The 10,925-nt window shown below is 44.4% G+C and overlaps 1 protein-coding gene across 1 annotated transcript in view; it reads right to left on the bottom strand.

Moving 5' to 3' along the window:
- LOC140698395 (uncharacterized) overlaps positions 1-10,925 on the bottom strand; it is a 66,253-nt gene continuing 55,328 nt past the window's right edge. The window contains exons 10-13 of the mRNA XM_072968734.1: positions 5,250-5,423; positions 4,657-4,829; positions 4,347-4,494; positions 1-219 (exon numbers count right to left, since the gene is read on the bottom strand). Coding sequence (XP_072824835.1) covers positions 4,743-4,829; positions 5,250-5,423 — 261 coding nt within the window. The 3' untranslated portion in view covers positions 1-219; positions 4,347-4,494; positions 4,657-4,742. The remainder of the gene's footprint in view (positions 220-4,346; positions 4,495-4,656; positions 4,830-5,249; positions 5,424-10,925) is intronic.

Below are 10,925 nucleotides of genomic sequence, written 5' to 3'. Positions count from 1 at the left end.
CTGCTGTCTGTGTCCAGTCCCATGAAGTCCTCCATCTCAAACGGGATGCAGGGGAGGGGGATCTTGTCCCCAGAATTCTTGGGGCCACCATCCAGCCACTTGGACTTGAGCAAGATGAAGAGTGACTCAGTGAAGTCCTCGATCCTCTTCTCCACCACCCTGCAGTACTCTTAGATTGAAGGCAACGTCGGTGCGCGTCTGCTCGGCTACCTCCCCATGCTGCACAAAGACAAAAAGCTGAGAGTCATTAAGCGATGTGCCATACAGCTCCTCTGCATGTGGAGCTTCTTGAAGGCCTTGGCAGAGAGACATTCGGTAATGGTGACAAGGCCCACGACATTGGGGTGTTTCTGGAAGACGCTCCACCGATTCTCGGGCACATAGCGGTGCCTGTAGTGGATACAGAGTGTCCACTAGGAGCCACAAGGGCTGATATGGCTAACCGAGGTGAGTAGCTGATAGATGCAAAAGAAATTCTCCTCTGAGATGATCTCTACGGATTGGACCACAACGGGACGAGTCTGGTGGTCCTCAGCACACTGCACGTAGTCAGGGATGCTCATGTTGCAGGCCCTGCCAAGAGGGGAGAGGAGATCGAGGTACATTCTCTGCTGTGTGCTATGGGCCCATCTAGGTTGCGGTGACCTGGTGTGTACCAGACAGAAGGCAAGGGAAGCCAAAGCAAATCCAAGGGTACAGTTTGTCCTCAGAGTCTGCATATGGCTACTGTAGCTCGATCACATTACCCAGCTTTTGGTCTATTCTTCCTGCCTCTGCAGAGAAAGGTCATTTCTTATTTTCTATTTCCAAGCACCTAGCAAGGCCCTGATGCAAAGTCACTGCTCAAAAATGCTGAATAAAGAAATGAACAAAGGAAATGCTCCCCCAACCCCCTTCAGCAGAATATAAAGAAAAGGACCACAGTAGGATCAAAAGATCTGGATTCCTATTCAATTTATTTGAACACCTAAGCTTCATAATAATGGATAAGAAAACTTACCTTGGGGTAGAGGGTACTGTTCATTGGTAGAGCATATGCTTAGCATGTACGAGGTCCTGGGTTCAAACCCCAGTACCTCATTTTAAAAATGAAACAAGTAAATACACCTAATTACCCAGCTGAAAAAGTATTTTTTAATTCAAAAGTCAAAAAACACCTTGCAACTGACACAACATTGTAAACTTGACTATACTTCAATTAAAAAAAAAAGCCTTGCCTTACAAGAATATATCTGGATTACGGATGTTTGAAAATGTAAAATGCATAGGGTACCACCTGCATAAAAGGAGGTGACTGTACACATGTTCTATCCCTCCTTTATGAGTTATACTTCCTTTGGGGGGGTTATAACCTCTCAGAGCTAATTTTCTCAGATTAAAAAATATAAACATTACCTGATTCTCAGTACTGCTGAAGAATCAGATAACTCTATGAAAGCATCTGACCCACAGAGTTTACTCAATAAATGTTTGTTGAATGAATGTATAAACAAGCAAAGTGAATGCTGCTCCCTGCCAGAAACCATCATAATGGTACTGCCTGGAAATCCCAAGCCCACGTTCACCCGAATCTGCATTAACAATGTGGGTGACCTGGACAGGCCTGTGTGCTTCTCGAAGCCCCAGTTTAATCGTGAATAGAAATAAGGGCAATAACACAAACCTCAAATTGTTAGTGAGTCAGTAATGAATTGTACCCCAACACTGCAAGATGGAACCATTAAGAAAACTGGGCAAAGGGTCCATAGGCCCTCTCCATATAATCTCTTACTACCACATGGGAATCTACATTACATCTCAAAATTAAAAGTCTAATATTTTAAAGAGGTTATCGAGGTTAGGTGAGCTCACTGTCTCAAATAAGGAACACACAGTACAAATAGGACAATGCCCAGCCCATGAGATACACTCAGTTAACATTCCCACTGAGCCCACTAGTCCCTCCAACTTCAGAGCAAGAGGATGGGTCCTCGTGGCAACAGGCCACAGCACCTGAAGCTAACAAAGCTAATGGTGTCCACTTAAAAGAGCCCCTGTCACCACCCTTGTTCTAATTTTCTATTTGTAATTTTTTTCTTTTCATTAAATTGGAACTCCAAATTGCATAGAATTCTTACCAGATATCATGATGGCAGCCCTTCAAAACCTGACCACAGAGATCATGATCTCAGCCCTTCTTGGTGAAACAATAAAATGAAAAGCCATTTCCACAAGACCTCTGTGTAAATCTACTAGGGAACTTCATCCTGGACTGAGGAAGAGGACTGGGGAGTAGGGGGTAAACTGGGACACGGAGAAATATGGGCCACCTGTCCCACAATGGACTTTAGACTCACCCTCACCCTCCAGGAACGTCTAAATACACACAGACAGAGTGCTATGGACAAGAATTTTTTTTAAACAAATCCCTGAATCCCTAGCAGATCTTGTTTCTACCGAGACACAAAAGTCTTATTTGTATAATGTTTCACAGAAGCCTTAAAATATTATCACCCCAACTTGACACATCAAGAAACTGAGGTAGAGAAGTTTATCACATTCTACAAGATTAGAGAGAGGCCACGTCAGACACCGTATTTAAATCCAAGTCCCTGCTCCGTTGCTCACACTAGAAACTGTCACATACTGCCTCTTTCCTGCCCTCTCCCTGCAATAAATCTCTGAAGAGTCTTTTCTGTGTCACCTGCAATCAAAATCACATCAATTTTTCACAAAGAGCTATGTCACTCCTTGGAGGACATACCAAAATCTAAAGGGTTGGGTTGAGAGGAGATATTTGCATTTTCTGTTTCTCAAAGGAAACATGGCTTTAAAAGAAACTGAAAATTATTTATCTAGTCAAAGCGCTCATTGTGCACAGAAAGAAACGGAGGCTCAGAGGAGAAGAGGAAAGGGTGTTATTAACAAATATTGCCTCAGTGCAGCACCAAGCCAGCCCTGGGCACTTCTGGGGGAGGATCTGGAAGGCCCAGGAGAATGAGTGTTAGAAAATAGAAAGAGAAGAAGAATATAAGGCCCCGTCTCTACACCACCATACCATGAATTTCCACCAAATTACCCAGTATGGGTGCAGCCAATATTAAGGTTGTCTAAACAGGTTATTGAAACCTGGAATTCTCAACCATAGTGGAAATTCCAGCATTTACTGTGCTTTTTTCCCAGTTCAATCATCAATTCAGTGGGCATTCTGTACCAGGGACTACACGAGACCTGGAGTTCTCCCAAATAAAGATCTCTATTACCACGTATGCAAACCACATAAAGGCCACCAGAAGAAAAGCGCCCACAGATAAGATGGAATTACTGAAACTGAAAGCAGCCAAAGAGCATATATTACTAGGAAAAATGGTGCTCCTATAAATGGACTCATGGACATAGAATGCAAACTGTATTTAGCAGGCAGGAAAGGAGGGATTAACAGATACAAATTAGTAAATATAAAATAAATGACAAGGACCTGCTATTTAACACAGGGAACTATATTCAATTTCTTGTAATGAGTTATACTAAAAACAATCTAAAACATATGTATATACATATGCATATGTTTATAACTGAATCTCTGCTGTACACCTGAAACTAACATTGTAAATTGACTACACTTAAATAAAAAATAATTTAAAAAATAAGTAAAAATAAAAGCAACGCCATTAAGAAAAAATAAAAGAACACTCTAATCCCCTTAGCTGTAGGTGGTGGAGAATTCTGGTTGCAAACACCAAGTCCACTGGATCACTCCAGCAATGGCTGTCACTCTTTCTGACCATCAGAGAGTCACTTGTTTCACTGAGGTTTCTTTTCTCTTCTGTGAAAGGCTACAGCTGCAACTAACGATGTATAGAATCTCATCATTCACAAGCCCAACAAGTAGTGAGGACTTCCCATGGGCCAGGCTCTGGACAGAGGAAAATATAGGGTCCGAAATATATTCATGGGTAGAAGAAGTTTGTGCCATAAAGACGTTAATTCTTCCTGTTTTGATAGACAGATTCATTGCAATTCTGATTAGAATTCCTACCAGATTTTTCTTGGAATGTAACAAGTGAATTTATGGTCAAGATTAGCCAAGAAATTTCTTTAGAACCACCACGGGGGAGGGGTGGATAGGTCATTCATTTCCACTGCTCTTTCTGAAGTGATAAAAACGTTCTGGAATAATAATGGTTGCACAACTGTGAATATGCTAAAAGCTGCTGAATTTTACCATTTAAATGGATGGAATTCATGGTGTGTGAACTATATCACAATAACGCTGTTATATGAAAAAATATTTCTTGACAAATATTTTTCTTTTTATACCACTAGTCTGTCCCACAATTTAAGAAAAACAAAAAACCAATACAAACCAAACTGTGCCAGGAGTTCTTTAGGACTGCAATATCCCTGGGTCTCCAAGGCCTCTGGTGATGCTGTTCCTGTTAACACACACTAGCTGGGCTGGGCTAGTTAGGGACTGTAACTGTCTTTTTAAAATCGACGGTCACACGTTTCACCCTTGGAGAGGGAAGGAAGGAGGATATCACAGCTTCATGCCTTCAGCTCATTTTTAACAGAACCAAGCCCTGCTTTCACCACTGTTAATCCCTCTCACTATAAAAACACGTGACATCAACAAGCACCGCCATCATAACACCTGAAAGTGTTCAAGGTACTTACCTGCGGCAGAAACACTGAGGGAGGAGACAGAAGCTTGCTCAGCACTGATGCTCCCTTTTCCCGACTCCACCAGGTGAAGCTGGGCGCTACAGCCAGAGGCTCTCAGCCCGGGGAGCAGCACACACGCCACTGAGCTGGTCCTGAGGGAGGGTGAAAGGGAAAGGAGGGCAGCCCTAGGGGGGAGGGAAAGGGGGGGTGCGGGCTGCAGCCCCGCTCGGAGGCCAGCCCCAGCACCAGCATAAGCCGCCCGCTCCCGTCCAGGTCTGCAGACCACGCCCGCCCGGGAAACAGCCCGCCCATTGGTGGGGACTGGCAGGCGGCCGAGGAGAGGAAGCCCGGGTGGAGAGGACTCGTGGGCGGGAGAGGGGAAGGGGACGCCAGCCGTGGACTGAGGGGATCCCGGCTGCGTGAGAGGTGGCAGGCGCACACCTGGACCTGGACAGCTGTGGCCGGGGCGCCGGGGCAGGTGGTGCTGTCAGAAGGGTCTGGCCAGAGAAATTCAGCTGAACACGGGCTGACTGGCGCCCTTGGGGGCTGTGAAAGGCGGATCACCCTCCCGAAGCCGCCTGAACCCTTTCCCGGGAGCCCCCCACCTTGCACTTCCACAGCCAGAAGCCCCGGCCCCAGGCAGGAACCAAAGGCCTAACGGGCGACAGAGTTGAGAAGCATTTGGGGCCAATCCCCGATTCCGACATGGAGCTTCGAACCAGCGGACCACCAGGCACCGACAGCGCATGCGCAGGAGGGACATGGATCCTCTCTGGATTCTGCGAGAGAAGGTGGGACAGCGAGGGAGGGAGAAGATGGGAGCGGGTGGAGAAGAGGGGAAAAGTGGAGGGATACAGATGGACAGGAAGAGCAGAGAAGGGATGGGTCTGGATAGGGGAGTGTCGTAGCTGAGTTGGAGAGAAAAAGCTTTACCTCTAGGGCACCCTGAGATGGCAGACCTACCTCTGTACCCTTCTGTAACTGTTCAAGTCCCGCAGCTCATGTTTTACCTCCCTGATCCAGCCCTCCATCAGATGCTTCTGCAGAAACACTACGAGGATCACACCCGTTGCCCCCATGCGGAGCTGGGTTTTCTGTTGCTCTGAGAACCAAGCACCCGCAGGTGTTGTCGCTCAGAACTTCCTTGGGAAGAGCATATATTCCCTTTTTACACGCTGGGAAACAGGCAGGAAGGATCACTGCCTTAGCTCCACTGTCCCAGGTGTTGGGCTGGGGGGAGTGGTGTGGTACAAGATCAGAGCCCCAGAGAGAGCAGACTGCTTGAGTGTTGGTGCATAGTCCCCATCCCTCCTGGGTAAACCATACCCCACCCTAGTGGAAACATCAAGGGCTCACAGTGGTTTCCTGGGGGTGAGAGAGCTGTCCTCATGTGAAGGAAAAGTCCAGCTGGGCTAACAAGCTAAGTCACAAATCTAAGTGTGATAAGTGTCGGTTTACTGATCTAAGTTCTGCTGGGCTATCTCGTAAATCTGAAGTTTAGTGTCAGTTTATTGGCCTAACAACCTAACTCGTAATTCCAAGCTCAACAAGTGTCAGTAACGTGATCTATTACAAATTGATAAGCTCCAGTGTACTGATTCCTTGCTTTTTGTTCTTTAAGTCTTATTGGCTAATATCCCTTTACTTGTATTGAAGTATTTAAAACCTCATGTGCATGTCTTGGAGGTGCTCAGAACTTCGGAGCAGAAGCCCCTCTGAGCCCGCCGGCATAATAATTCTGAGTACTCCGGCACTCCGATTGGTGCTTTTTTCTTGGCTGGCCTGTTTCCATAACACTCAGCTCCAGTGCCCAGCTTTCTAGGTAGATAGGAGTGTTACCAAGTCCAAATTCATTCTCCTCAGTGCAGGACAGGCCAATAAGTTTGGAAACCAGATGTTGGGGCTTGGAATAGCAAGTTTCTGTAGACCTAGTTGGCAAACAAATGTTCTGGAAAACCATCTCCCCAAGTCACAATTCAGGCTCCTTTCCTACGCGCTTGGTTGTTGCAAACTTCTTAGTGTAGGAATTCCTTCTTGTTAGAATCCTTTGTTCTTACAGCTATCTGCGTGGGTCAGATCCCTGTAAATCTCCAACAAAACAAACGTGATTTTCTATTCTGCAATTTGCTATCTTTTAATGAATGAAAAATTGTTAAATATCCTTAAAGGTCAGAGCTTCAGAATAAGCTCTCCTGTGTATTTCAGGCTCTAGGCAACAATTTTTTACAAGCAAGATGAAGCCTAGGAGACAGAGCATAGGGTTAAATTCAAAGGAACAGATCTAATATGGAGTCAGATTTGTTCTGTTATATTACCCGGCCAGAAGCCACTTGAGGATTTAAATCCCTTTAAGTTAAAAATAACTAAAATTTTAAAGGAATTTACATACATAGGTGGGAATGTGCAAAGCATATCTGGAAAAGCACCCAAAAGATAGTAAACAGTGGCATCTCCAGACAGGGCTGAAAGAACAGAGGATGAGGGAAAACTTCTTTCACTTGTGTATTTTTGTGCTCTGTTTGAGTTTTTTTTTAACCATTTGCTTGCATTTCTTTTTCAGTTAAAATAATGTGTAATGGAGCAAAGGAGTAACTAGCTTAGCAAATACAGCAGCCATGGAATCACTAAGTCATCACTTTTGATTTAAGCCAGAAAGCATTTATTGACTCTCTCCAATGTGCTCAGTCCTGTTTTAAGACTTCTTTTATATTATTATTATTATTATAATACTATTATTATTTCTAGTACTATTACTATTACTATTATTACTATTATTTTATGAAATAATAACATGGTATACCTCACCCCTGCCCATGGCTGGTGGAAAACCAACTGAGTTTTTCTTGAGTTGTTTTCCAAGGAGTAGAGATGAGTTTATAAACAGAACACATCTTCAGGGCAAAACAGGCAGTGTGCATTACCAGCAGGCCAGACAGCAATGAAGGGTTTTCAATAGAGGCACCCAGAAGCTGAGAGAGAAAGCCTCCAGGACACTACAAAAAGCTGCCCAAACTGCCATCTCCATGGTACTACTGAAATAGGAAAGAACAAATCTGACTCCATATTTGATCTGTTTCTTTGACTTTAACAAAGCCAAGTTAATATGCTCCGGTCTTTTCATGGGTTATGATGTCACAGAGGAAACGGACAGGTCAACAAGGAACCACTCTGCCGTGATCACGGAGCCGGGGAAAGGGACGGGCTGCAAGATGTATGAAGCAGCCGCAACTGTGCCCGTGCTTCTAGGCAGGTATCCAAAATCGCCTCGACAAGGTGTCAAACATTTGTGCCCATGTCCTCATCAACAGACATGTATTAAAGACAAATGGAATCATATAAAAGGCCAATCAATACCCTTGATGGGTACACCGTCCAAAGAACAAAGTCTCAGTTTGACAACTGGCCATCTCGGTTCCATGGGATTCATTCTTGGAGAACCTTAAAAACCACTCTTCTGTCCTCAAGAATTGCTGCATATTTGTCCTATCTTTGGCTCAGGGATGCAGCACGTTCAAGTGAACTTTAATGTCTGCACAGATTTGACTGTCTTTCTCCAGGTTCATTTGTCCATTCCAATGAGGCCTGAGCTAAGTCCATCCTCCGTAAGGTCTAGTCCCTCCAGTGACAGCTCATTGAGCCTGCAATTAAAAGCCAAGTGAACAAGACTGTCCTCAGCTAAAAATTTCACCCACCCTTCACTGTTTTCTTAATCTCCTCTCCTGGCTAAGTGCAACAGACTAACACCTCCCTCCACCAAGATTACCAACTATGTCATTTTGTCTCCCCAAAGAGAAAGTAAGGTCCATAATAGAGGAGACAACTCCATAGTCACCTCTGAATTCGTAGCATATAGAAATGTTAATAAATAGAACTATGATCATGGCTTCTTTCCTTTAAAACCTTTCTGGTTATTTGAATGAGACCTTGGAAGGGAGGTGTTTGCTGTCCAGTATCTTGATCCACAAGACTCTGGAGAACTTTTTCAGAATGGCTGTTCACTGATTCATTCAAAACACAACTTATCAATCAAGGAGTAGCTGTGCTTTTCTGCCAGGTATTTGTGGTCACTCTAATGCCAGAACAACTTTAAACTATATCCTTACTTTGGATTTGTTATTTTTCCCCTCTTCCAACAAAATTGACTTTCCTTATTTTCTTGCCTTGAGGAATTTTTTTTTTTCCTATTTCACCCTTTAGTAAAGCAAGTTTCTCAGGATGGGCTTGGCCCATAATATGATCCCCCATCCAACTCCTAGTGTCAGAGGCCTGGGGCTCACATCCTGCCCTCCTGTCAAGGCAACTGAAAATCAGTTCAGGATCGAACCAGCACCCCAGGGATTCTAAGGCTCGCATATCTCCCAGAAACCCTGCTTTCTCATTTGTCTTGGCTTCTGAGAATTTCCCCTCACTTTCTTGACAATTAGTTGTGCAGCTTGAAAGATGAGGAAGGAAGGTTTTATTTCTTAATCAGCATTTTAAGGAACTTGTGTAATGAAAGTTTTCACGAGTTTCTAGAACCCTCCATTGCCGAGATAGAAAACACACTAGACATTTTCTAAATTTAGCTCCCATGTGCATTTTTTCTTTGTTTTTGTTTTCTTAACTGTTAACAGACATTTTTTAATTAAAAAAAAATAAGGCCCCAAAAAGGATAGAACACTGAAGGGGCAATCAAAATTAAAGGGCAAAGACAGAAAAATGATAACTACTCTACAAAGTTAATGTAATACATACACTATGTATCAGATCAGCAATTCTCAGTAACAGCTAATTGAAACATGACCATGAGGTAACATTTCTCTCCTGTCAGGACATGGCCAACAGAAAATACAATTAAACCAACAAACTAATATCCTAAGTCTGGCGAGGTACAGAAGGCTACAAGCTAAATGTGTCTTCTCTGGAAAAGAGGAAGACACACCAGCTCTTTTCTGTGGAGCCTGAGCCCACGGGAGGACGGTGAAGTGAGCTCTGTAAGTACCCAATTAGCAAACTGAGTGATGAATAAATAGACGTGAGCTTTGATGACAGAGGTGATACTACTATTCATTTGTCCTGTAAAGTATGACTTCACGTTCAGTGATCAATACTTCGGTGTCCTCAGGAGTTGACATTATTCGAAAATGCACAGCCTGGGCCCAGACCTCCTCTTTCAGCTCGTGACACTGCACTTAGATGTCACAAGGGCACCTCCAACTCCACCTGCAAAGTGCTGACTTCACGGTGCTCCTCCAATAGCCGTCCTGCCCAGGGCCTCTGGTCGGGGGCTAAGTTCTCTGTGCCTCACCCAACTCAGACCCATCACTCACAGATGTGAATGGACCCCTCCTTCAGGGCCCAGATATCCTCAGACACCGTGTCCCACCACCCACACCTGACCTACCAGATACTCACTGTCACTCACTCAGCACTGACTCTGTGCTGGGACCGTGCTGCACACTGCAAACGTTATCTCACTGGATCTCCACAACAGTCCTGGGAATTGGGTACATCACTGCTTCAATTGATTAGATAAATTGTTTCACTTCCTTGAGTGCGTCATTCAAACTGACACGGCTACTGAGCCACAAGCCTGGGCCTGAAAACAACTTGAAAATTGAACACTGCTACACCTCGCAGCCACCCTACTCTGACTCATCACATCACCTCCTGCCAAGCCTTCTAAATGTTTCCAAGCATTCTACAAGACAAAAGTGAACTACGAGAGCACCCCACTCTCCAACATAAAATCTGTCAATGATGGTCCACTGCCCTTAGGAGAAAGCCCCACCGGGCCTGAGCACAGCCCAACGGCCCAGCATCCGCATTCCCTGCGCGGCCGCGCCGCCTCACCCAGTACGCAGCTCTACACGTGCCTTCTCTAGGACAGGGATGCTGACTCCGCACAACCCAGGGCTTGTCTCACTTGAACAATGATCACCTTCTTCAGTGTTCATCTTCTTCTTTGCTGACCCTCAGAAAAATGTTTTCTCATGATGAATCAATATCTTTTTCCTTATAACTTCCCATCATTGATAATGAGCTCCCCCAAAAGAGAGAAGACCTAATTGTCTGTCTCCTTATCTGTAAAGTGAGATTAACAAGGAAATATGTGAGGTTTTATGAGAAATAATATTCATGTGAGGCTGAGGGACAATTCCATCATACAATAAGCACTCAATATGTGCTTAATTAATATTAATAAGAATATATTGCATTCCAGCATCCTTCAATCAATTTTTAATGACTTTGTCCAACAGACTACTGACAAACTGTTGGACGAACCACTTTGAGCAGATCAG

Source organism: Vicugna pacos, chromosome 9 (assembly GCF_048564905.1).
Source record: "Vicugna pacos chromosome 9, VicPac4, whole genome shotgun sequence".
NCBI classification, from domain to species: Eukaryota; Metazoa; Chordata; class Mammalia; order Artiodactyla; family Camelidae; genus Vicugna; species Vicugna pacos.
This window is presented reverse-complemented; position numbering and strand designations above follow the sequence as displayed.